Below are 26,877 nucleotides of genomic sequence, written 5' to 3'. Positions count from 1 at the left end.
CCCCACCCCACCCCACCCCTCCGGCCCCGGCCCACCCCAGCGCACCGGCCGCGCAGCATCAGCTGCTCCAAAAGTATTGTTGATTGGTTTAAAAACAAACAAGTAAATAAAACCCTAGAGAAAAACGTTCATAGAGTAGAACTTGTCATAAAGATGGGTCGCACGTCTATATAAAAACCCCCAAACACCCGCTGTCCCCGGCGGGGCCACGCCCTCCCCAGCAGCTTGAAGAAAGTGGAGGACGTGCCGAGAGGAGACAGGAAGAGAAAGGTCAGCAGCCCAGGGAACGGGAAGAGGCGGCCGAAGAGAGAGAGAGAAACCTCTTCAGGGCTGGATTTTTCCAAGAAACAACGTGGTCCTGCCGAGGCGCGCCCTCCCCGCCCTCGGCGCCCGGCGCGGCCGCGGCCACTAGGGGGCAGTGTCGACCACGGCGTCTGGGAGCGGACGTGCGGGTTGTGCGGATCGGGCCTCGGGTTTCTGAACCCTGCGGGCCACCGCCCGCCTCACTCTGCGGGACAGATAACGAAACGCAGTTCCTTTCTAGGGACCTTTTATCATTTAGATGGTCGATTTCATTTGATTTGTGAGGTTTTTTCATAATCAGAATTTCATAATCTGAGTTAAAAACAAGGGCAGTCGCACAAAGTTGCGGCCTGTCTAGCTCTGCCAGCGATGTGTCAGCCTTTTCGGAATTAGTAATTATTTCATTCCCAGAGAATTCGAAGGTCAAGTCCCACAGAATCTAGAACCGGGGTTGGCCCAGAAGGTAGCGAAGACCAAGGGGCTACGGGGAGAGCATACCTTTGACCTCCATCCGCCCATTTTTAAAGTCTGGAAGCAGAAACTACAACCTAATAATTATTTTTATTGATTGCTTACTTGCTGACCAGGCGTTTTCACAATTCCTCATTTAGGGATTTCTCCCACAACCCAGATTCCAGACCCCAACCCCAACCCCTGCCCTACAGAGAGGGGGATCCCAAATGTAGGAATCGCCCCTAAGACGATAAATGAAATGAAACTGATGAGAGGTGTCCACCCACTCCCAAAATATACACATGGGCTCAGGATCGTAAAGCCTGCGCCACCCGCCCTTCACTGTCTGAGGCAGAGGAAGGCCCCAGATTATAAGAGTTCCAGAGCGGGTCAGGGGGACAGGCAATTCCCAGAGATTCCTGGCCCACGGTGAGGCCTTGGTGGGGGCCTCCTGCCTCCTGCACCTCCCGCATGCCCTGGCTGCTAAGGGCCCCAGCTGCTTCTGCATCCAGGTCGTCTTTAACTGACATTTCCTTGGCCCGATGAGCCCAATATTATCAAAAGGAGAAGGATCCAAGGCCATGAAAGATTCAGAATTTTAATTACCTATTCACAGCTGGGGAAATATTTTCCTGGAGCAAATACAACGCAGGTATCTGGGGATAAAAGGAAGGAGAATTGTGCAGCCGAATGTCTGCCTCGAAGGGCCTAGAGAGGTAAGTGATCCAGCAGCACAGGGGCTGTCGACGCAGAGAAATGTACATCGCGTTTTAAAATACCAGAATGCGAGATACACTGGTCGCGACGACCGAGCATGCATCGGTGTGAGGCATGTCGCCAGAAAGCAGGAAACTCGAAAAGTGAAGGAATGTCGTGAGGGTCTTTCCTGTCTGCATGTGTTTAATCATGTGATAGCGCCGGTCTGCAAACTGTGGCCCGAGGGCCAAATTCAGGCTAAGAAAGGTTTTTACATTTGAAGAAGGAGAGGAAACGTTTGTCAACTCCACCTCATATAAATATATAATTATATAATCAGTCTCTTCACTAGGCCAAACTCTAAAACACACGGAGGCCAGTGTTTGGATATAAGCTTCCTGCGTTTGAGATGTATTGGGCACGAATTAACTATGTAAAGAGAAAACTTAAAACTCATGAGGCAAAAAAAAAAAAAAGATTAGAAATCAGAGATGTATTTTTGGCATTCCATTGGTTTTAGCATTCATCTCTCTGAGGATTCCTGGGGGAAAGATCATATTTCTTGATCACATTGCCAAATACACCGTGAATCTGGGTGAAAATTTGCTTTGGAAACTACCCCCCCAGCCTGCAACCAAGGAAACATTTATCCTTGCAGAAAGCTAAGGAGGCGGGCGGTTCCTCAAACACTGCTGTCACGTTGCAAAATCCAAGGGTTCGCCCTGACCGCGTAGCCTGATATGATTGATGAGTAAGAAAGCTGCATTTTACACCCTCGACGCGTGAGCCTGTCGTGGTTAGCCCGGCAGAAGGATCTATAAATGACTCAAAAGGCAGGAAGAGGAAGCAAAACCAGCCCTCGTCAACTTTATCAAGATGATGTGGATAAAATGATGTCTAGCTTATGGCTGATGCGAGGCATACCGTATGCGAATGCCAAGGCATTTGTGGGTAGTAATTCACCATGGGGTGAATGCCACTCGAAATGGCTTCAGATAGATGATAAAGAAAGCCTTGATTGATGATGATAGGGCCACACAAACGATGCATTCCGAAACGTGTAATTAGGGACTATTTCTCCCCATCGCTTAAACTTAACAACAGGCACATGGGAACAATGTGAGGGTGAGTCATCAGTAGTTAGCCACTCAACATAGTTCCATGAGCAAACTAAAATTATAAAACTTAAAAAAATTATAGTACGTGCAGAAAAAAAAAAAAATCTGAAAATAGATGCCGCTAAGCATGCATGGTCGCCAGTGTCCGAATGGATAAACCAGGGGTTTGGAACTCAGATCTTTATCCCCCATCAAGTGGATGGATTCCTAGCCTATCACATAGTCTCGTTAACTCGAAAGAGATGCAGTAATGTGCGTGCAGCACCCGTCATCCTGTGTGACTGGGAGCCATGTCCTTTAGAATTCCCTTTCTATGGTCCTGGTAACGGAAGTGGGTACCCCTCAGTCCTAGGACAGGATGGAGGTGAGGGTAGGGGGACTCCAGGGGAGATGAGATGAGGAGCAGGCCTCAGGGCATGGGGGAGGAGAAAGGATCTCCTGACCCACTGACCCTATGTGTCCGCTAGGTCTCTGAGTCTGTCTCCTTCTCAATTTACCTTGAACTTGTCCCCTTCTTTCTACCCTTATTGCCAATACCAGGCCTTCACCATCTATGGCCTGGATTACTGCAAATAGCCTCTAAATTACTTTCCCAGGCCGCTGTAGTGAATTGCCACAAACTTAATGTCTTGAAAAAACAAAACCCACAGATTTATTATCTTACAGATCTGGAGGTCGGAGGTTAGAAAGTGGTTTCACCGAGCTAAAAATCAAGGTGTCGGCAGACCGCGTCCGTTCTCAAGGCCCTAGGGGAGAGTCTGTTTTCTGGCTTTTTCAGTTTCTAGAGGCCACCTTCATCCCTTGGCTCACGGCCCCTTCCCCCATGTTCGAAGTTCATGTGCAGCCTCTGCCTTTCTCTTTGTGACTCTCTTCGGCCCCTCTCTGCTATGTATAAAGACCCCTGTGACTACACTGGGCCCACCCGGCTGATTCTCAAGCTTAATTCCATCTGCAACTTCCATTTCCCTTTGCCATGTCACCTAAAATCGTCACGGGCTCTAGGGATTAGGACACGGACATCTTTGGGAGGCCATTATTCCGCTTCTGAATGGTCTCTAAGATGTCAGCCTTGGCCTCTTCCACGATACAAGCCTACCTTCCACTTCACATCATGGCACTTCCCAGATATTAAGTTTTTTCACAGATTGAAGCCAAAACCCTCCACCGGCAAAAAAAAAAATTAAGACTTCCTTTGTTGCAATATTTGCTTTATTACCGTGGTCTGGAACCGAACCCACCATATCTCTGAGGGATGCCTGTATTCTTCCCATGGTTGCCAAAAATCAGACAGTAAGCTCATGATTTTGCTTCAAATCCTCCCCCTGCTACCAGCGGATAAAGTTCAGATTCTATCGCCAGCACCAGAGGCCCCCCTCGGAGACTGGCCCTGCCTCTCGTTCTGGCCTCAGATCCTGCTGTTTCCCGCTCCTAGGCTAGGGGGGCGGCAGTGGACAAGGCTCGGAGACAAGTTTGCCCTCCAAGTTAGGGCGGTGAATTCACAGACAGCAAGTGGATGGGGAGAGCCATCTATGGGGATGAACCAAGAGCTTGTCTGCGACGAGGAGAAGAGACCTCAGCCACAGCTCACACTCACACAAGGTCATCAGGGAGGCGGGAGGGGGCAGGACGAGAATGTGGGTGTCATTCAGGAAGTGAGAATCTAATCCTATGTATTGCACCCACTGGATGAGCAGAAAGGTAGATGTGCCCGGGGGCGGGGTCGGGGAGACAGGAGTAGCCCGAGGGAGACAGATGGGTCCCGATCAAGGAGAAGGCACAATGGAGAAACCATTGATGAGGAAGGTCACCACGCCCGTTCCACAGCCCCTCGTTCTGAGTCCGTGCTCGCCACCCCACCTTCACGAGGCTCGTCCATAGCGGGAGAATGTGCTCGTCTGGCCCACTAGACTTTGCATTTGTCATTAATAAACGTGCTTTTGGTTGCAGCTATTGGTCCAGAGCCTTGGTTAGTGTGCAGCCTCCACTGAGAGATGGGATGCTTCTCATTTCATCCCCTCAAGCAGGTTCTGAGGCCACAAAGCCATGGCACAGACGCCGGCAGTGCTGTCTAAGACAACCCAGGCCCCATTTTTTATCCACGTGTTGGCCAGGCCCAGGTCCATGGTCCGCAGAAGAGGGACTGATGGAAAAAGGGAGAGCTTAGCAGGCAGAGCTCCTTCTTCAGGTGACACTTACCTGCATTACTATGAAGAGCATGTGTTAATATTTGAAACGGGCAATAAATCCATGCCGTTCACACCTCCACACCTTTGCACAGGCCAGTTCCCACTGACTGAAGTGCTTACCCTTCCCCGCAGTCACCTAAAGACCCCAACTCCATCCTTCACGACCTATGCAATATATGGGACATAATCGTACTACAAAAAATGATTCATTACATGTCTAAAATTCAAATTTAACTGGGCATCCTGTATGTTCATCTTGTAAATCTGGCAACCTGAAGATTCCTTCAAGATTCAGCTCTCGGGCTCTCTCCCTCAAACTGCCTCTGATGCCCCGAGGACCGGCGGCTTGCTACCACCCATCTCCCGTGATGCGGGCTCTGTCATGCATCTATCCCACTGCGACACGTGTGGGTGTATCTACTTCCCACTCTAGAACGTGCGCCCCGTGAAGCCATGATCCAAATCTTTGCTCTCCCGCCATTCATTAAAGAAAAATTAGAATCCCCACGTAAGCAAGAGGAAAATACATCACTCGAATATGAGGCTGTATCGTGGGTCTCATCATAGCAGAGTCCTCCTGTGGAGCCGCTAGTGGGAGTGTCGAAACCAATGTGAAAACTCAGACAGTAGATAGAGTACGTTACAGGACTAGGGAGCCTTTTTATTCGATCTCTCCTCTTCCAGGAGGGACCACATCAACAACTAAGTGGTCCCCAAGAGATAACCTTGACTCCCAAAGAAGATCTACCATCACATTCCAGCCAACCCAACCCACTGGAAGAATGTACTTCATGGGCAGGAATTTCTCACGAAAGTCAACACATTTCAAAGAGTTTGAAATTCATTGTTTCTCCTTGCTCCTTTATCCTTCTTGTTTCTAATAAAGATGAGATCGGCTTATGAAACTGGGTTCTTTTTAAATCACAACTCTATCTGAAATGTATTCATTTCATGCATGATAAATTTCAAGACCTGATTAGTCTGCAATTATATCAATGTTGATAAATGTTAAATATTAACCAGATAACCAAAAAAAAAAAAATATCTTTTGATGTCTAACACCAAGGAACAAGAATTCCAGACTGTACCCCAGTGACTAGAAGCTTTGAAAAATCATATGCCTAACTGACTAACTGACTAACATGTTAAAAAGAACATTTTTATTTTCGTGGGCTAATAAAGAAGAAAGAAAAAGAAGGAGAGAGAGAGGGAGGGAATAAAGAAGGAGAAAGGAGAGGAAGGAGGGAATGTGCTGAGGTTCTCTCTAGTGCCTCATCGTTTGGAGGCAGAAGTCACGCACGGACTCTGAAAACTGAAAAAGAATGACCAGAAAGCCATCTGCCTACAGTCAACTCTCCTGGCGATTTTAACAATGTCAGAGAAGGGAGTAGAGAAAACCACCAGTCTGACCCAACACAGATGCTTGATAGATGTTGTTTATTGAGTGAATGAGTAGAGAAAAGTCACCTTAGCCCCACGTTGCCGAAGCCCACTCTGGTTACAAATGTAACCCCCACGCCCGATCCCCGTAGAAGTGAAGAAATGCACCAGCTGGAACGTCCGCAGCAGCCCTGTGTCCCGAACTGGCTGGGGCTCTAAAAGCCACCTCGTGGAAGGTATTCTATTAACTGCAGGTGTTAGTTTGCTTTGGCACAGCAATATGTAATTTCCCATTTTTAGAACAATGCTCCAAAGAACAGTCACAAAAACAACCTTCTGAGGGGGTGGCTTTCTTCCTGGCCTCGGCTACAGCCCTGTAAAACAACAATAACAAAGCGATTTTTATTCAAAACACTGTTCGCATCTCTCCGTAAAATCAGGAGGCTATTCAAAAGGGTCCCCCCTCCCCAATCCTCCTCTTAGTAAGGCATCTAAACAAACTCCTGCCTTTCGGGAAGGGGTATATTTGGGAAGGATTCTGCTGCTGGATCTGTTTTGGTCTTGCCATGCCTCCCTCTGCTCAGTTCCCGAGTGGCTAGGTTGGAAAAGAAACTTGTAGAAAGCCAGTGTCTGTCCTTTGAATGCCCGCAGACGCGTCTGAGACCCGAAGAGGATAATGTGCTCTTGAGAACATGCAAACAGCAGCCCTGAGAAAGTGAGGAGACAGGAAGGAAGGAGAGGCGCCCCCTCTAGCCTTCGCCATTCGTAGGAATCCCTTTCATTATCACCTCCCAGCTAACTTCCTCCCATCTTCCCTCTTCCTGCTTCCAAAACTCAGGAAATCGGCTCCAAGACTTCGGGAGTCCTTTGCCTCCCTCCCCCATCTCCCTACACCCTCCTCCAGCTCCTCTCCACCTGAGTCTGCGAGTTGCCCTCCTCCCTGGCCTCATGACCTTGTGGCACGGCCCTTCTGCACGCCCCAGGCTTCTCTTACACCTGCCCCGCTCAAGAATGTTGAGAGACTCTTTTTCCTACAGGAAAAGTCCAGCTTTCTTAGTGGGGCCTCATCTGGAGCCACCTTCCTTTCCGACGTCGTCTTCCACTAGTTCCTACATAAACCTTAGGCGCCAATCAAATGGCCTGCTCGCCATTCCCAAAGTCCAGCTTTGGGTGTGGCTCCATAGTGTGGTGGTTAGCACGTCTGCTTTACATGCAGAAGGTCCTGGGTTCGCACCCCAGGTGGAGCCACGAACCATACATACCCTAAGTGCGCCAGGCCCTCCCGAGAGCTCCGGGGGCGCCAGGCCCTGGATGCACCAGGCCCCGGGTGCCCACTGAGAGCGCATGGGAGGAGAAGCCCCGCCTTCAGAGATCCAGTTCTTAAGGGGAAACAGCAAATTCCATAGGTCAGGAGTGGAAGTGGGGAGTGGGGATTAAAAAGGAGGAGGAGAGTCCAGCTTTGCCTTCTAGGTAACACCTGGACCACCACCTTCAACTTAGAATGGACTTCCTAGTGCTCCCTCTGTGACTAAATTCTCCCCCTTCTCAATGGTCCACACATACATAATACCCTCCTGCAGGCCAGTCCAGTTGAGAGTGACCTCCCAGCTCCCTGGCTAAAGCTGACATTCTGCTCTTCCTTTATTATCTCCGCTTTGTGGAGAAATCATTAGCCTAACTGTGTTTTGAAATGTGTGTCGAATGGTTTAGAAGCGAAAGAGGCCGTGCCTTTCAGAGGCCTGGAAGGAATCGGGCATCAACAGAGTGAAAGCTTTGAATTTCGACATTAGCCTTTCCTGAGCCCTTGCTGTACCTCTGATGCTGAGCTGGGCGCTTCTCCTGTCTGACCCCACTGAACCCTCACATGGCAACTGTAGGGTAAGTACCACGGTCCTCTGTATACAGACAAGGAAACAAAGGTTTTGAGAAATTAAACAACTTCCCAAGAGCCTCACGGCTTAAGAGGAACAGAGCTGGAGTTCGAACTTGGCTCACAATATTGACTGCGACAGCCAACACTCAATATTCTCAATGTTCAGCTTTCGATACTCAATATTCTCAGAGAATTTACAACACAGAAGAGTTGAGATGAACAGCGTGGGTAGGAAACCACGAGTTCTTCTCCCGACTGGAACAGATTCACGGACGGAGAGCGCAGAGGGGGTGCGTTCCCCCTTCTATGTTTTTTATTATTTTTAAGAAGGTAGAGGGACTTGAGTTCCTGGAGCATCAGGATCCGTGATGAAGTTCCCTTTAAGAAAACGGCATCTAAGACTTCTGTGCTTGGGGGACGTAACAGGCGAAACAAAGCGTCGATGCCGCATCGCAAATCCTTCTGAGACGCCAAGGCAAATGGTAAGAGCACGAATTGAGGCATCCGGTTCCGGCTCCCCCGCTTACCAGCTGTGGGGCTCAGACGAGCTGGTCCACCTCCCTAAGCCTCATTTTCCCCATCTGTAAAATGAGTAACACCTGGGTGACAGGATGGCTTGGATGGATTAAGTGAAATAATCTATCTAAAGCACCTGGCACATATTCAATAAATTATTGTTATTATTACTTCTCTTGAACATGAAAATCTGCATTTCTTTTCATTTTTTAATCAAAATATAACATATTCACAGTAAAGTATATAAAATGCACTCCTCTTAAGTGCACAGCTCGATAATCATTTTCGTATAAATGTACTTACGTAACCACTCCTTAGTCCAGATATAGAATATTTCTAGCACCCCGAAAGCTTCCTTCGTCTACCTTCTCAGTCCACGCCCCCAGCAGATACAATCAGGATTTGACTCATCCTATTTTCGCTTTGCCTCCTCTTCATATTAATGGAATCGGACAATGTGCCATCTATCGTGTATATAGTACTCTATTGTATAAATCTACCAGAATTCATTTCTCTAATCTGTCGATGGAGGTTTGGGGGTATTTCGGGTTTAGACACAATGACACTTGGTGTTGTCACTTGCTTCATTTCAGCCATGCTGGTGGGTCTATGTGTTATCTTCTATGGTTAGTGCTTTTGGTGTTCTGTTTCAGAAATTTTTGCGCACCCCCAAGATCATGAAGACGTTCTCTCTTCGTTAATTTCTTCGACTCTTGCTTTTGCGGTTTCTTCCTCCAGAGCTGGAGATAACTGATTTGTTATTTCAACAAGGAGCAAAGGTCTCATAGAGAAACTGACTATGACCGGCTCACGTGGTAATGCTCATGTGATAACGACCACCTCAGTCTCTGGACCACCAGCCTGTTAACCCAAGGGCACCTTGTGGCACCAGTAGGCACCATTGCCGACTGACCACACTGCTGAAATTCTGTAGGGGAAGCCCTTGAGAGGAGACATCTTCCAAAGTGAACCAGGAAGGAGGTGGGGGTGGCGGGGTGGGGGGGATAACAAGCCCCCACACTGGCTCACGGTCTCAGGCCAGCAGCTTACTCTAACGCCGGCTCTGATCACTTTGCAAAATCAACCTTCCCCATCCTAGAGGCTTCTTCTCGCCCTTTTAAATAACTTTCCCTGTGCATTTTCTTTGCTCCCTGAATTTTCCCTTACGCTACCATTCGTCTGACCCTTTATCATCCGTAGGGCATTGATTACGCATTTGCCTTTTAAATCTTTTCTTCCCCTCTGTCTCTCCACCCCTAAAGCTGGCTTTCTCAACCTCGGCGCTGTTGACATTTTGGAAGGGACCATCGCGCGTCGTGGGGCCTGTCCTGTGCACTGTCGGATGCACAGTTCTCCCTGCTTCTCTTTTCCTTCCTACCTTTCTTCTCCTGTCAATCAAGAGGCCTGAGGGGGTGGCTTGGAGGCGAATCATGGTTTCTCAAGGTTAAAGGGGCCTTGGATACTATCTAGTGCAATCTCCTCATTTTACAGATGAGGAAATGAATCCTGAAAGGGGGAGGGAGAGGATATGTCAGAGACAAATATGGGGGGAGTGGGGGAGGAGGGGAGGGGACAAGTGCCAGGCCAAACAGGAAGCCAAAATTCCAGGGCCTGAGGCAGAATTTCCAGTCCCACCAGGAACCTGAGATTGCTTCCCACAGCTCTTTTCTTCCTCCAAGCCGTGAGACCCATTCCAGAAATAACCCAGGGCTACTCAAATGGAGCAGCAGACCCAGATCCGACAAGCCCCCGGCACATGCGCACGAATGTCCGTCCCTGGGAGCCCATTCCGGAGCCTCCAGCAGACAGAGAGGACCACCAGTCCCAACGAGGATGTCTCATGATGACTAACGCCATGACTCCATCTTAGTCTAAGCCTATAATCATGGAGAAAATGGTGTCCGTGCCACCTGGCCACACCTGTGCCAATGGAAGAGTCAGAGAGCAACGGAGGTCTATGGCGAGCAGGAGGCAGCTTGGGGACCTTGTCTGTCCTGGTCCTGTCTCCAAGCAGGCAGGTAAGGGGATCCCCCCAGGGCAGCTGAGAGCCCTCAGCCAGAATCCCCCAAGTTCTGGTGGGAGTTAACACTTGTTGTGTGCCTACCATGCACTAGACACTGTTCCAAGTGCCTTATAAATATATGAACTCAAGTCCACCTTCATCCAGCCCTGGAGGAGACACTGTCATTCTCCCGTGTTGGAAATGCTGATACGAAGCTGGGGAGCACGCTCCAGCAGCAGGGGTGCTCCCATTGGAGCATCTTCCGTGGGGTCGCAGTCAGCACAAATCACGCTACCTCTTATGTCTTGCCGACATCGAGTTCACCCCCAACATCATCATCAGACACGCTGGAGACGCCCTTGTGTGTAAAAAACCTATGCCACGAATATACACAAAGCCCCGGGTAGCGTTCAAGATTTTAGTGATGCACGATGAATATTTTTATTTTAACAGTTATGAACTTGCTTCAGTGCATATTAGAAAAATGTCAGGTTTCATTTATGGTGGTGGCATAAATATCTGTCTTTAATTGGAGGTAAGGTTTTTAAAATAAATTTATTTAAAGAGAACTGTTAAATAAATAAGATGTGACAGAAATTGTGATGATGGCACCTGAGTGACTTAAACATGGGCTACCCTGCTCCAGGCTCATCGTATCTTAAAGACCCTGCCAGAGCAGCCCCTGGCAGGGCTGTGTCACCCCTAACTCTTCTTATTCCCACTTGCCATTCTCATAGCATCTTTCTCAATAAAACCCTATAGACTTGACGATCCTAGTCAAATAGCCCCTCAGCCCTCGCGGGCCCCTTCGCGGGTCACTCGCTTTGGAGTTCTCTCTGCTTTCTGGTGACGAGAGAGAAACAAGGCTGATAAATGTACTGAAATCCACAAGGAAGAGGCCAAGTGTGAAGACATAGAGGAATGAGGAAACCCCACCCCGGTCTTTGGACACCGTCCTGGGCCTTCTGGCCCCAGCTGGCCTCACGAGGCACTGGCTGGAGAACTGCCATCCCGGGGCCCTCGGCAGAGGAGCCCTCCCAGGTGCTGGCCGGTGAGCTGGATGCAGCCTGGTTGATGTGCTCAGGGACCCAAGCCTGTCTCCCTCCTCCTGGGGGCGCAGTGGCATGGAATGGCCTCATGGCTCCTGAGTCTCCAGGGACTCCCGGGTTCTAGAGGCCCCTCCGCCCATCCAGCCGCAGAAGAACTCTGGTGGTACAGAAAGGACTGTCCTTCCTTGACAAATAGGGACAGTTTGAAAATAATACTCATAAATGAGATTGGAGGGAACTCGCTCCAAGGCCCAGGGATGGAACAGCAAAGAGGCCGGGATTCGAATGGGCCACCAAATCCCACTGTCCCCCGATTCTCAGAGGACAGGACTCAAACACCATCTGCCGGGCATTGTCCTCTCTCAGGCGCCACCTCCCCGCAGTTGGGTGGGCGCCCGCGGAGGAAGCCAGGGCCTTGTTCAGGACATTGTTCTCTCCGAAGAGGATCGAAAGCAGAAGGAAATTAGAAACAAGCACACAATGAACGCCAGACTCTCTCCTCTCCCTGCTGCGCCTGCCAGGAGAGTGAGTGGCCCGGCAGGCTGACAGCGGGCCCCACCCAGCAGCTGCTGGGCCTCCAGCAGGGCGCTGCGGCGAAGGGCCGGTCCCTGAGACCTCACTTGTTCTCCATGGACTCCCAGAGTCCATCTTCTTTCTCCAGCTAGACGCTGATTCCTAAGGGCGGAGATGCATCTGGGGCTTCCTTCCCACCGGGCACAATGCGGGCAAGCTACAGGCATCCTGTCTCGACTGAGTGACTGAGTCCATCAGGGCGCTCTGCTAAACACTTCGACTCACTGAATTCCCAGAGCCATCGCGTGAGGTCCAGGCCACCCGGCCAATGGGCAGGACTGACCTGACTAGGACAGCTTGGAGGGGACCAAATGACCCTCCTCAATTCTTACCAACATCAACCTCCCCCCGACGATTCCAGGAGACGAGCCCGGAGCCTTCCTTAGGTCAAAGCCCTATCCCCCGTGCTGGGGAAAGAGGGTGACTTAAGAGAAGACGTGTCCCCTTCAGAACTTGCACCCTGCTAGACGGCACGTGATGTGGACGGACAGTAAAGAGCTTTGAGGAGGAGACACACAGAGCTAGTGTCAGTCTTACCAATTTATGGTCAGGACATTCCCGCTAAGAACTTTTTCTTAAAAATGCACACATTCTTTTTCTGTTGGGGCTATTATTCATTTTAACATAATGTTGTGTTTTCTGCCTCCTACGTCAGTAGACACCAGCTTTAAATGTGGACTATCAAGCTCATATATCTAGTCAAACTTCTGTTTGCTTTTTGCTGCATCCATAGCTACGATCTGAATAAATAGAGAAAGGTTTGGCTCCCACTCCTACTAGCTGGGCCCTATGCCACCGTTCTCCAAAACAAAGGAGTCAAGATGCCAGAAGTGAGGGACCCGGGCTAATGGTGAAGGAGCACACTGTTCCCTTGCAGCGGGGTTACTGAAGGGAGGAGAGAAGGCAAGGAGGCATCCTCCTAATACCCTCTGAGGAGCCGGCACATCTTATAACTGCGGGCAGCGGGCAGTGGAGGGAAGAGATGAGCCGCCACCACCCAGCCCTCTGCAGACGGGGTCACAGGCTTGTAAGTGGTAGACCTGAACCTGGAATCCAAGTCCTCTCTGCCCAGCTCAGGGCTCTGCCCCTCTCCACCCTGCTGCCCATCGACTGCAAGGTCTGGCAGCTCTGCGCTGTCTGGTAAGTGGCCTGCAGCCTTGGGATGGCTTCATGCAATAGCCACGCCCCTGGCCGTGTCCTGGGCGGCTGGGCCATCTGAACAAGAAAACCCAAGGATCTGGCTTTGTCTTTGGACTGTCCAGCGTATGACCACACAAACGTGGTCTGCTCTGTTAGTCTGTTACCTCAGAAGGTAAAAACGAAGGTTGATGGGAAGGTCAAGGTCATGGATTCAATCTCTAAATGAACCCATTGTCACACAAAGGAAGTGAGAGGGATCTTTGGCGCTGCTGGGCTGCGGGGCATCTTCACCATCCTGCCCCCCCTTTCCTCCTGTCTCAGAAGGCAACAGAGTCCCCTCAGAAAAGCCTCCCACCTGTAACCACCAGTAACAGCCACCCCCTCTTGCACTTGATCCCGCCTCGAAGCTTCTATCCCATTTTGCTTCAAAATCTTTGCCCTCTCTCTCCTGCTGGCTTCTCTCGCTTAGCCTGAAACATCTTTCAGTCAGCCCTGAAGTGAAAATACTGACTTCCTTGTGTCCGACTCCTGTATCCAGAGATCGTCTCATCTCTCCTCTTAACCTTTAACATCAAACTGCCTCATAGTCTACCTTCGTCTCTTGAGCTTCTTCCTGTAATTCTTAAGGCTCCTGCCCAGCCACTTTATAAGAACTGCCCTCCCCAGGGCCACAGATAGTCTCTAAGTGTCAAATCCAGCAGCCACTTCTCAAGACCCATCCCATTTGACCTCCCTGTATCAATTCACCCACCAGAGGGAAAAAAGAAAAAAGAAAACAAAACTCTTCCTTGTGACATGTGCAACTGTTCATTGCTTACTCAAAAACCATTCCCCTTCTCCTTAGCTGGCAGAATTCCGACATTGTTCCAGGACGAGAAAGAGATTCTTTTATTTCAGAAAAATGGACACGGGCCTGGTCCAGGGGAAGGCATGTGTCCCTTCTGACCAGCGGGATAGAGGTGAAGACTGGTGTGGTCTTCTGAGGACAATCCCTCCACCACTACCTCACCCCTCACCAACAAGAGGGAGACGTGTGAGGATGTCTGCCCCACGCGCTCCCTGTTTTCTGCCTTTGAACTTGGTCCTTTGAGAATGTGACGCTTGGAGCTGGGCGAAGGCCAAGAAGACCTCAGCGACATTGACCAGAGGTTTGCTGCCGAACACCCTGACTCTGAGGAAAATAATGCTCTCGTCAGCCTCACACCACTGGACAGGTTTGCTGTTCCCTGTCCAAGAGCACCCCCAACCAGAACGTCCCTCCTTTCTTGGTCACTGACACTACCTTCCCGTCCCTTGTTCTCAAGTCTCCATAAATATCAGTGTTCTCCTGGCCCTCTGTGCACGCCTTCATCATCTACCTGTTCCTTAGGTCAACAAACACCTGTCGGCACCTTTTATGTGCGGGGCTGCCCTTGTAGAGTTGAAACTCTAGTGGGGGAGACAAAATTTAAACAAGATAGGACCATGAGGTCATTCGAGTTAGAAATATCATTTATTTTTCACGTCTCCATCTCTCTTCTCCTCATGGAGTTAGCTTGTTACATCCTATCAGTTCTAAATTCAAAATATTTCTTAAAACTGTCTTCTGTCTTCATTCCCGTGGCCGGCGTTCTCCCAGCCTTGATCTGTCTGTCCTGGAGATTTCCAACAGCCTCCTGGTCTTTTTGTCCCTCCCGTTCATCCTCCATTCTGCCACCAAAACCGAAACCAGAGAGCACAGGAGGCAGCCTCAGAGAAGCATCCTGGAACAATGCCAGGTGGGAACGGGGTTGCCTTGGCCTAAGGTGGAGAAGCCCCAGCGACAGAGTCAGCCACCGCAGCCACGGGGGGCGGGGAGGAGGGTGTGCGAGCAGATGCCTTTGCAGCACCTGCCCTGGTGGGGCGGCTTTATAAGTCCAGCTGACTCATGCCAGCCCACCTGGTTTCAGACTTAAAGGTGCCACTCAACACCTGACGTGCCAGGGGGCGTTCTCTAAAACATAACAGCAATCTACACGAAAATAGCGGTGACAACGTGCCAAGCACTTTAAATGTATTCCCCGATTTACTAAAGCAACCCTTTGAGGTAGGTTTCATAGATGAGGAGACTGAGGTTCAGCAGATCATAGCACAGGCTTTGGGGGTGAGTGGACATGGGTTTGTCCCAGCTCTGCTGCTACGTGATTGGGCTTTGTGGACTCTCCCAGCCTCAACTGTCAAATGAGATTAAATGAGATAACTCCGGTTCGAGCACTCGCATAAAGAAAGTGCTCAATGCTGATCCTTGTGATGATGTTGCTATTATGACTATGATAAAAGACAAAAGTCAGCTCATGTCAGTTCCCTGTGTGAATACCTCCGATGGCTCCCGCTCCCCAAAGATAAGGACCCCCTGGTCTCACCATCAGGCTCACCCACGCAGACTCCAACTCTAGCCACACAGTGCAACTCCTGTATGTATCACGCGTTGCGACATGTCTGAGCCTCTGCCCTTGCTGCGTCCCTGCCCGAAACATGCTCCTCGTCCTTCTCCACCAGGCAGGAGGTGAGAACTGTCCGCAGGGAGGTCCAAGAGCCACCAGACTGGGACATTTCTCTCTTTTCATTCTGGGCACCTGGCACAGCAGCAGACACTCCGTAAATATCTGCTGACCTAAGTAAATATCAAAAGCTCGTCACATTTTTAAAAGGCGGTCCTGGGGGAGGTTGATAGAGAACTCCGTTCAAGATTCCGAGAAGAGTCGTCATCGCGGGCTGACCCTTCCAGCTGGGGCTCGGTGGTATCACCTCCGTGTGCCAAGGACAGGTCTCAACTCATCCCCTCTCCACCAAAACTTCAGAACAATCCTGGGAGCAAGACTTCAGTTTAAAGAAAACCAATAACGTATGTGTTTGAAGAAGAACACAGACCCAGGGCAAAATGCCGAGTCAGGGAAAGGCTGTCCCCGGCCTGCTGTCTGTCCTGGGGCCTGCCCCACCCACAGACACTCAGCCTGGGCCCATCCTAGGCCCTCGCCCAGCCAGCGCCTGGCGGGACAGCTGCTGGATTGCTTGGAATGGTCGCTTATTAACAAGATTCTCTCAGAGACACGAGTCTCAAAAAAAAAAAAAAAAAAAAAATTAATTTCACGGGCTGGACGGCACAGACAACATATTCTTGAGAAGCCTGTGGGCAGATGACCAACCCCACTTGGAAGAGAGTAATAACAGCAGCAGACGACATTAACTGAGCACTTCTCACCTGCCCGGCTTTTCACCTTTATAAGCTCGTCCTTATAGCAATACCATGAGGTATGTGGCTTTAGCAAGGGGAAAACCGAGGCTAAGGAACAACAGCCTATAAGCGGGGGAACTGGAAATGGACGCAGGCAGCCCCGCTCTGGAGCAGGAAGTCCCACCCACGATGCCACCCGGCCTGTCCCGTCGCATTGTCTGCAGACAGGGCGCTGTGCTTCTGCGTGTCAGTGGATTGGCAGACCAATTGGATCCTGTAGTTTCTTCCAAGCTGCTGCTATTTTGGGGGGTGGGGAAGGTAGGAAGGCACGGTCAGAGCAGTCACCCAGTGACCGCCGCATGAGGACCTTCACGGTTCCTGCCATATTCCTATTTGGTACTTCCCATGCTGGGGGATGATGGAGGTGGGTGACAGCAGGTGTCTTCGACCACCCCCGCACCCCGAGGTTGAGCTCTCCTGGGGCTCACATACTGGGACATGTGAGGTCATAAAAGGTGTTACAGCAAATTTTGCAAGAAGAATGTGAAAACCCTACGCCCCTCGGCCACCCAAAACAAAGTCCAACGTCCCAGGGGTGTCCCGTGTCCAGGCCCATCCACACCTAGGGACTGCGTCTCCAGAGGGTAAACGGCATCACCTTGACATGTCATAAGGAGTGCTTAAGGTGCATAAACCTGTGTCCGCTTTATCCCACTGTTCAGATTTATCTTTCATCGGGCAATGCCTTCGAGCAAGTCTTTATTGCTCTTGTCTAACTGGTCACTGACCAGCTTCCCTGATAGCCACAGTGGCCCCGGGAGAATTTCTTGTACCTTATCCTCACTCTAGGGAAAACCGCTATACTCAACACCATTTGGGTTGAGAAAGTTGAATGAGTGATAATAACAAGAATAAGAATTAGCCATTATTTTTTGACTACGTAATATGTGTTAGGCGCATGACAACTCAGAAATGAGGGGACGGAAGCTCAGAAATATCCCGAGAGACTCAGCTCATCCATGGCAGAGCCAGCATTTGAATGCAGGACCCAACTTGGCATGGTGCCAAGCCTTTCGAGAAGGTTACAGGGCTGAGGAGCTTCGGGGGGTTGTCACCCAGGGGAGTGGTGACTTGAGGACACTTTGGAGGCATAGTTCGAATCATAGGTCTGGATTTAGGGGGGCTCTGCTCCAAGAACACATCTCAATAAGAGGACCGAGTGTAGACACGCTCTGCCATGTGCACAGCCGGAAGCTCTAAGTTAATTCTGAGGCTGCCATGAGCTTAAAAAGAATACCATCTTCGACCCTCGGCACAGGGTGGCCGTGAACACAGAGGCCATCAAACGCCAAACCATTTCAGTAACGACACGAGATGTGAATAAGAAGCTGAAACCGAGACGGCCTTGAGACGAAGGCAAAGGACCTGGAAGGTTCCGCGGTGACCATCGGAACGGCTGACCCTCACTCCGGCAACATTCTTCCCACATGCCAACTTGGGACCCCTCCTTTAGCCGGAGCAAATGTCAAGTCCAGGGACCCAGGCTGTCAGGGGCTACAGGGACAGACCCGTGGGGACAATGGGCAGGTCCACAAAGAAGCTCAGGGGGATCCTCGTGGAGGAGAAGGCGGGGAGGGCGTGGAGAAAGCAACTGAAGGGCCTTGACCAGGGACCTTCACACGCTCGTCCTGGGATTGAGAGTGAACTGAAATGCCCGCCCCCTGCCCAGCTCGCGCCCTGTCCTTCAAAGGCTCCGAGAAGTGGAGGACACATGCCCTGGCCACCTGGTTCTCTGCTGAAGGCTCAGATTTGCATTTCATAAGGAAATGCAACCACAGGAGCCACCAGAAGGCCCCAGATGGCCTGAAACCTACAGGGAACACTTGTCACGTCGGCCCCCTTGAAAGGGTGTCCTGACCCGCTGAAGGGAACAAGAGTCTCGTGAAGCTTAAAGGGCCAGGCCAGGGGTCGGTCTGGTGCGGCCTCAAAACCCTGCCTTCTGTTTTGTTCCCCCCAGTCCTCAGAAACGTGACCTTCATGACTCTTCTGGAGCCACCATCTGCTTTTCCCCTCCGGGAGTTCTCACGCTCACCTCCTCACTCTACCCGTGGAGCGGATCTCACCCACACCTGCCAGGTGGGGCCGAGGCAAACCCAGCCATCGACCGTAAAACTAAACGCACCACGCTCGGCTCCGTGGCCAGGTCCGATGGGACAGGCCACCTGGACAGCCACAGCATGGCCCACTCTCCTCCAGACATTCTTGGACCCCACTTTTGTTTCTGGCTCCCTAAGAAAGGCCTTTTCTGTCTGATCCTCAGAGATCCTGGCCCTGAGGTTGGCCCCAGTTGTGGACTGAATCGTGTCTCTCTCTTGAATTCATGTGTTGAAGCCCTAACCACCATCACTTCGGAATGTGACGTATTTAAAGATAGGGCCTTTTCAAAGATGAAGTCACTGAGGTGGGCCCTAATCCAATGTGGCTAGAAGAGGAAAGCTGGACACCCAGAGAGACACTAGGGACGCATGCACACAGAGAAAGGCCACGTGAGGGCAGAGCGAGAAGGCCGCCATCTGCAAACCATGCAGAGAGGCCTCAGACGAAGCCAGCCTGCCAACACCTTGATCTTGGACTTCTGGCCTCCACAACTGTGAGAAAATAATTTGCTGTCGTTGAAGCCACCCAGTCCACGGTATTTTGTTATGGCGGCCCGAGCAAATTAATACAGACCTCATCCCTGGCCTTTGCCATTTTCTGTCTCTGGTAATAATAATAATAATAATTAATAATAATAATAATAATAATGGTTAAAACCGATTACAAGTCAGGGACCGAGCTAAGCAGTTTACGTGCTTACCTCATTCGATTCTCCTGACGACACAGGGAACATCATTATTCCATTTTATAAGTAGAAAAACTGAGGGTCAGAGAGGTTAATGACTTGCCCAAGGTCATCCAGCTGATAAATGACTGAGACAGGGCTTCAACCCAGGCAGGTAGCTCCCAGCCGCCACACCGCACTACTGGGGGTGCTCAGGGCGCCAGTCCCCGGAAGGGCCCTGTGATGGACTGAAAGTTGATGTCTCCTCCCCAAAAAAAGTCCATCGGTTGAAATCCTAACCCCCAATGCAATGATATTAGGAGGTGGAGCCTTCGTGAGATAATTACGTCATGAGGGTGGAAATCTCATGATGGGCTCAGTGTCCTTACATAAGGGACCCCAGAGAATCCCCTGTCCTCTTTCTGCCGTGTGAGCACAGAGAGGTCGGCAGTCTGCAACCTGGAAGAGAACTCTGACCGGAAGCCGGCCATGCTGGCACCCCAGCCTCACACTTCCAGCTTCCAGAACTATGAGGAACAACATCCTGTTGCTTCTAAGCCACCTGGTCTGTGGTGGTCTGTCACAGTGGCCCGAATGGACTGAGCCCCCGTGGCCAGGCTCAAAGACCAGCTGGAGGACCCCGATGGACGCTCCCTGGCCAGCTGTGATGCGTGGCCCCACAGCTCCAGCTGCCGTGGAAGCTGGTCTCCCTCAGTGGTGGCGTGTCATCCCAGGAGCCTGCCAACTTCGAGTCCCTCAACTGCTGCCCGCCTCACCTGAAGGCCTGTGGAGCCATCTTTCCACTGATTTCCCCTCTGAGGGACACCTCCGTCACTTTGTCCTCTGGCAGCCGAGCCCAGTGACTAACACAGGCCACCTCCAGGTCCTGTTCAAATCGCCCCTTATAACTAAGCGTCCTTAAGGACTCTAGTTCATCGATTCGCCTTAGAAATAGGCTTCGCTTGTAAGCGACAGAAACGACAGTTGTCTACCAAGATGAGGAGCGGGGCTGCTCCCTCACCGCCCCGAGCCTGCAGGTCAGAGCTGCAATGGGCCTGAGAGGCCGTCGCCCTTGGTCCCCTCACCAGAGGGGTCACTCTGTGCAGCAGAGGTCGCAGGGGTGGTTCCGAGACAGAGGAGTCGGATGTAAGCTGCAGGGCAAGGTCACCCCTCCCTGCGGGCTCCCTTCTCACGAGCCTTGTCATGAGCAAAGCCGAGCTCTGCGAGCACAGAATGACTTCGGAGGCTGGGAGGAGGACAAGCCGGCCGGTACCGATGCTGCTCACGCCACAGCTCTCGCTTCTTTCTGTCACGTGTCAGAGTCCCCGAGTTGCCTGCCTGGCTTCTCCCGCCCGCCTGCGTTGCAAGCTGGCTCTCTCTCCACCGTCACCCCAAGCACAACCTGCAGTCTCTCAAGGTGTGAAACCTGAACCACCTGCCCCAGACTCGGTTGGGGGTGGGGGGCCTCCTGTGAATGCCTAGTCCCCAGGCCAGGTCTGCCAAATCAGACTCTCCAGGCTGGGACCCCGGAATCTACCTCTGTCAAGCCCCCTCGGCTACTCTGAGGCTCACTGCCCTGCGGGCTCCTTTAACCACAGCCCGTCCCCACTAAGGAAGTCAGCCGGGCGCGGATATGGAACATCGAAACGAGTGGAGGGGACCGAGGGTCTCCTGGGACGAGGGACTTCGGTGCTAAAACCGTGATGGTCCAGGATGAGCCACGTGGTTGGTTATTCCATCCCCTCAAAACCCCGCACGAGGACAAGGAGCAGGGGTGTCCAGGCTCACGGGTGAGGGAGACGATCGCCAAAACGCGCCGGCCAGCGTCGGAGCGGGGTCGGAACGCACCGCGAATGTCCTCGGAGTCGGAAGTGGGCGCGGGCACAGCTGTGGGGTTTCATAACACTTCAAATGAAGAAAAATAAAAGCAGACCACAAGGAACTGACTCAGGCGCTCCGGAGGAAAGTCCAGCTTCCCCAGTCTGCCCCCTGCCCAAGACCTGCTATCGCCACCGTGTGCCTCTCCTGACCTGACCGTTCCCTCAGGAGCAGAGAGGTCACCCACCCCTGCACAGGAAGGAGCTGTGAAAATCGTGGGGTGTCAGACCAAAATATCTCCTGGAGATCAAATCGGCCTGGTCTCTCCTTTCTCAGATGAGAAATCTAAGGTCCCGAAGGGACAAGAGATTGGTAGAGTCACACAACTAGCCAGACAAAAGGTGACCCCAGCTCTCCTGACCTCCACACCTCTACACGAGCCCTTCTGCTGGGCGAAAAAAAAGAAAAGATAAAATGACAAGAGCAGGAAAAGAAACCAGAAATCTTCATCGAGGTGGGGAAGAGGAAGCTGGACGCATAGATGGGTCAGAACAGATGAGTTCTTGATGGATCCCGGTGTCCTAAGCCCCGCATGTGACAAATGAGGAAACTGAGGCACGCAGGGGTCAAATATATTTCCCGAGGCTACACACAGGAAATCTCTCTCACAGGTCGCGTCCTCAGTGGCGATAGAAGTGGGCACTGCCAACACATCTGAAGACTTGCCTTGTCTGAAATGAGAGACATTCATGACAATGTTCGGTAGAAAGACGGGATGAGGGCACTGGAAGCTGGAACTGGAGGCCTGATCCACAGACGCCAGCCGGGGAGAGGTTTCGTGTGCACACCAGGCCAAGCCAAGCGGGGGTTACTCCGGGGGGCAGTGGGGGTGACTTTCACTTTTAACTTTAAAGAGTTTTGAGTTGTAGAAAATAGTTGGTAAGAATTTGGTTTCCGTGATATCTTTTTCAAACGATGAAAGGGGGTGACCTTTCTTTAGTGGATAGTGAGAAAGAAGCAGGAGGCCAAGCCCTGAGGTTTGGAAAACAGACCCATGAGGCGTCTACATGGTGGCAGCACCGGACGCCAAGCTGCCTTTTTAAGTATATTAAGAGTAATGAATCTAGAGATTATAAAACATTTTCACTTGTCGTACTCAATCGTAAGAGAAGGACACCACCTAAGGATTTTAGAACTCAGTTCTAAAAAAGTATTCTGAGTTCTCCATAATTGAGAATTTAAAAATATTACCTCCAAGTTCTAGCCCACAACAAAACGGGAACAATCTTCCAGGAATTGATGTCTCTGTGGTCGGCCTTGGCTCTGCCGAACCCTTAGGGAATGAATGAGTCACTTTATAGAGTAGAATTTCCTGAACAGGCGAAGGTGAAACCTTTAAGTGATAGACAGTTAAACTTCTAAATAGAAGTCTTTCTCAAATGGCCTCTTCACCTCGTGCATTCTAAAACGAAGTGCCCGGACATTATTTCGGTAGTCCCATTTTAAGACAGAAGCCCAGGGCTTGCCAAAGCCTGGAACTACTGGCCTTTCAGGATCTTACATTCAGAACTCTCTCTCTCTCAGCACAGCCCCGGCTCCTGGGTCCTGCCACCGTCCCGTGCCTCCCTGCTACCACCCCTGCCCTCCACGCCATTTCAGTTCTGGTCTCTAGTCCAGCGCCCGAACCCTTCTCATCCCTGACAGTTACTGAAAGCTCGGCTGCCACACCCAGTGGCTCAGCAGTTTTCTATGTCCTACTTATTACAGCTGCAAGACTGGAAACTTCGGGAGAGATTCACAGAACCGTGCCTAAAATAATCTCACTTACAGTCCACAGTCGTATGACACACGACACTTTCGTGTACAGATTTTATGAAGTCTTGACACCCCCAAAGCAGCCAGTATAGGTGGTTTTCACACATTTTTATGACGAAGCTAAGGTTTATAGGTTAGATAAGCTTGGTAAGGTCCCCTGACCAATAAAAGGTAGGTAGATAACTTGAATCCAGGTCTTCTAACTCCAAACCCACATTTCGCTCTTCTGAATCACTTCGATTAAATATCTGTTATCTAATAGCTGCCAAGAGAATGGGCAGAATAAGTAAAACTTGGCAACTGAGCCGAACTCCTCTAACATGAAAATCAAGAACCATGCCTGGCAACGACTTTTTATTTCCATTAGTGTTAAGTTGTTGCCTGTGCAAATTATTGTAATTGCTACTTGCAAACAAGCGTTGGGGATAAGTTATCGAGGTGCTTCTGCAGATGACCAGAAGAGTGATGTGGTCACAAGAGGTTTGGACAACGCGACCGGGTCTGCGTTGTAATTGCGAACAGCCCCTAAAGGACGAAAGCGAAGGTCAAGGTGCAGGTGTCGTTAATTTACTCTCGGGAGATTGGCTTCCGCTCTGTTTTCATCTGGAAGCCCCTGCAGACCAGAAATGGGTTTCTAACGACGTATCCATTTCCTCCATATTCCGGGACCACGCCACAGAGTCTTAGTTCGTTATAACGGAATGTTAGCTGTTCGGATTTTTGCAGGGAGTGTACACCCCACCATCAGGCTGACTGATGTCACTTTAAATTTGTGACCACAGATTTTCCAACGGCCACCCAGCACTGCGGGAAATGCTGCTTCAGTTCTTACAAGTTCCCTTCTCCCCTTTCCAAGATGGCTCTTCCACACCTTCTCTCCTCTCCTCCAGCCTCTCTCCCTGTCTTTGCTCTCGGGACATGATCTTGCCCCTTGTGTCGCTAAGAAGAGAGAAGCCACCATCGAAGGCTACCTCATCTTCCCTCCACGAAGCCCTTGGCCTCCCTGCATCTGACTCCCCCTGCAGACCTGTTCTGTTGATAAGGTGACCAACTGGTTTGCTGAAGACTGGAGCAGGGTGGGGTTTCTAGGACATGAAACTTCTCATTTTAAAACTTTCCTAGAACCTTCGGAGGGAACACGGCTCTGCCGACACCTTGATTTCAGACATCTGTGCTCCAGATCTGTGAGACAACGCATTTCTGTTGTTTTAAGCCACCTTAAGAAACTAATACGGCCCCCGATTTATATCTATCTCCAGCCTAGACTGCTACCCTGAACACCAGACTATATACTATATATATATTATATACACCCAGCTATATACTTGGCATCTGCCCTTGGCTGTCTATTAAGAATCTTAAACTTAACATGTCCAAAACTAAATTTTTGATTTTTCTTTCCCAGATCCTTTCTCCCCATTTCCTCCAACTCACTATATGGCAAAGCCATTTAACCAGTCTTTCAGGCCAAAAGCATAGGAGTCATTTTCTTGGTTTCTTTCTCACCCCTGCCCCCACATGGCCAAACCATCAGGAGTTCCCATCAGCTCTACACTCAACATATTCCCTCCTCTTCTGCCAACCATCTTCATGCCTTGCCTCGCTAGAGTCTTCCAAGAACACAAGGACTCGGTCTTGTTCATTGCTATCCCCAGGGCCTGGAACATAATAGGCATTCGATAAATACTTGTTAGAGTGATGGATGAAATAAAACCTTCTTAATTCAAACACTCCCCTGATTGAGAATTTGTAATCATATAAACAAAGGCTACTAAGCAAATTAACAGGATAACTAAGATAAGGAAGCACTTTAACTATGTGGGATAATAAACTGTTTACAAACAACATACCTGTTCATTATGAATCATCTGTGTATTCATGGTCCCCACGTGTCTCTTTTAAAAGACCTGGTTTACTTGGTGGTTATGAAAAGCCAGTCATTCCTTGCACCCTAGTTCAATACATTTATAGTATACCTTGCAAGTAATGTAGGTGCATTTCTTTAAAAGAAAATACATATTCTACAATCAAACTTTTGCAGCGATCTCATTAGGAAGCATATGCTATAAACGCCTTGAGTTCTCGATGCTTCTAGTCTCCACCGTGGCTCGTCCAGCATTCCAAAAATGCATCTTGAAACACTCAAGCCTTTTGATGCCAGGAAAGAATGTTAGAAGCTGTAATTGGTTTGAAAAAGAGAGAAGGACACTCTCTCGAGCAGTTCCCAGCATACCATGCAACAGTGCCTTTTTTCCACACATCTTCGGTGGCCCAAATTCGCCATTTTCCCCATAAAACTGTTGCTTATGGTTCACTTCCTTGCAGTTCAGTTCAGATCAGCAAACACTTTCTGAAGCCTGATCTCAAGTCACACACAGCACCAGTGCGGGTGGCTCAGAGATAGTAAACACCTCACAGTGTCTGCCGTCCAGAATCTTCCTCCATTGCAGGATAATTATACGAGTCACATTCATTGTATTGGGATGACATTTACATAACCAGACTATAATAAGAGCTATGGCTGAGGGGTGCGTCAGGTGCTGTGTTAGGGACAGAGATGGTGACATGCGAAACCACCGGAGTGCACAAAGTGAACAGCATGGGGAAAGCAGAAAACACAGCTCATCCACCCATGGGTGTCAGACCCAAAACCAAAAACGACGTGAAAAAGCATCTTAAGGCTTACAGAACAACCCTTGTAACTATAACTCGGGTTCCTAGCCACCAAAACCACAAAAATCGAGAAGTACAAAGTGCAGCTAATCATCCAAATGCTTTGTCACGCAGCCACAGAGTGAGGCTTGAGTGCTGATTAAAGGGCCCGATGGGTGGCCATCCCAGGTGGGCAAGGTCAATAATTTTGTGAATGACCCTTTACATCAGATCATCATCTCCCGCCAGCCCTCCTCTCTCATCTCTTTATTCTTTCAGTGAATAAACAAAACTTCTAAAGAGCCACATTGTTTACAGTAATCCCATGCTTACTCAGCTGGTGAATTTCAATAGAATAAATAGATGAAAGCAGATGCTGGGCCTGTAGCACTCTGTCCGGACCTAACCCACCCTGTTGTCCAATCCAGATGCCTCCTCCACCTGGGGACAACCACTGCAAGTTAAAAGGACTTCGGGTCTTATTAACACCAATACGGGAGAAGGACCTTATTAACACCAATACTGGGAGGAACTGTTGTTGGGCAAGAGCTTCAGCTTGTTGCAGCCACGGAGGGGACAAGGACAGAGGTGTTGGTACCTGGCTCCCTGGGGAGGCTGGCAGTCTTTGCAGGAACGTTTTCTGCAAACACAGTCCAAGCAACCCTAGAGCAGAGTTCTCAACGGCAATCCTTGAAACATTTTGCACTGGATAATTCTTAATTGTGGGAGGCTGTCCTATGCATTGCAGGATGTTTAGCAGCATCCCTGGTGTCTTAGTTCAAGCTGCTATGACAAAAATACCATAGACGGTGGCTTAAACTACAGAAAGGTATTTCATGGTTCTGGAAGCCGGAAGTCTGAGAGCAGATCTAGCTCCATATCCGCAGGGGGAAAAAATCAGGAACCTCATAAAGTTAAAAAAGCCAGCTTACATCTAACTTTCTGGCAGAGAGGAAACCTTCAGTTTAAGTCAGAGGAGGTAACATTATCCTTTATCAATAAATATGTAACTTGCAAATGTAATACAATGTGCAACTTGCATCTGCCTGAGCCAACCCAGTCTGGGCTTAAGATTGGGGCCATTTCACGGTAATGACGCGAATGTCACTGACTCTTGTTCTTGCCTCTAACAAGATGGGGTCCCAGCCTCCTCCAAAACCTACCCTCTTAAACACATACACGCGCATGTGCACACACACACACTACTCCTGGAAATCATCACATGTCTTCCCAAGCAGACACGATCTGCTCCCAGAAAGGTCTGCCATGATTTCTATTTCGTGTCTCCT

The 26,877-nt window shown here is 50.1% G+C and overlaps 1 protein-coding gene across 6 annotated transcripts in view; it reads right to left on the bottom strand.

Moving 5' to 3' along the window:
- AHNAK (AHNAK nucleoprotein) overlaps positions 1-26,877 on the bottom strand; it is a 108,033-nt gene that overhangs the window by 21,335 nt on the left and 59,821 nt on the right. For 2 of the 6 annotated variants that reach the window (XM_039860221.1, XM_039860228.1), the window contains one exon: positions 6,175-6,510. The exons of 3 other annotated variants lie outside the window; for them this stretch is intronic. In XM_039860221.1, the coding sequence (XP_039716155.1) occupies positions 6,457-6,510 (54 nt within the window). In that variant the 3' untranslated portion in view covers positions 6,175-6,456. Of the gene's footprint in view, positions 1-6,174; positions 6,511-8,536; positions 8,591-26,877 lie in introns of those variants that run through there. One more of the 6 variants, XM_039860227.1, reaches the window with a different exon arrangement.

Source organism: Pteropus medius, unplaced genomic scaffold (assembly GCF_902729225.1).
Source record: "Pteropus medius unplaced genomic scaffold, Ma_sr-lr_union100, whole genome shotgun sequence".
Taxonomy (NCBI): domain Eukaryota; kingdom Metazoa; phylum Chordata; class Mammalia; order Chiroptera; family Pteropodidae; genus Pteropus; species Pteropus medius.
This window is presented reverse-complemented; position numbering and strand designations above follow the sequence as displayed.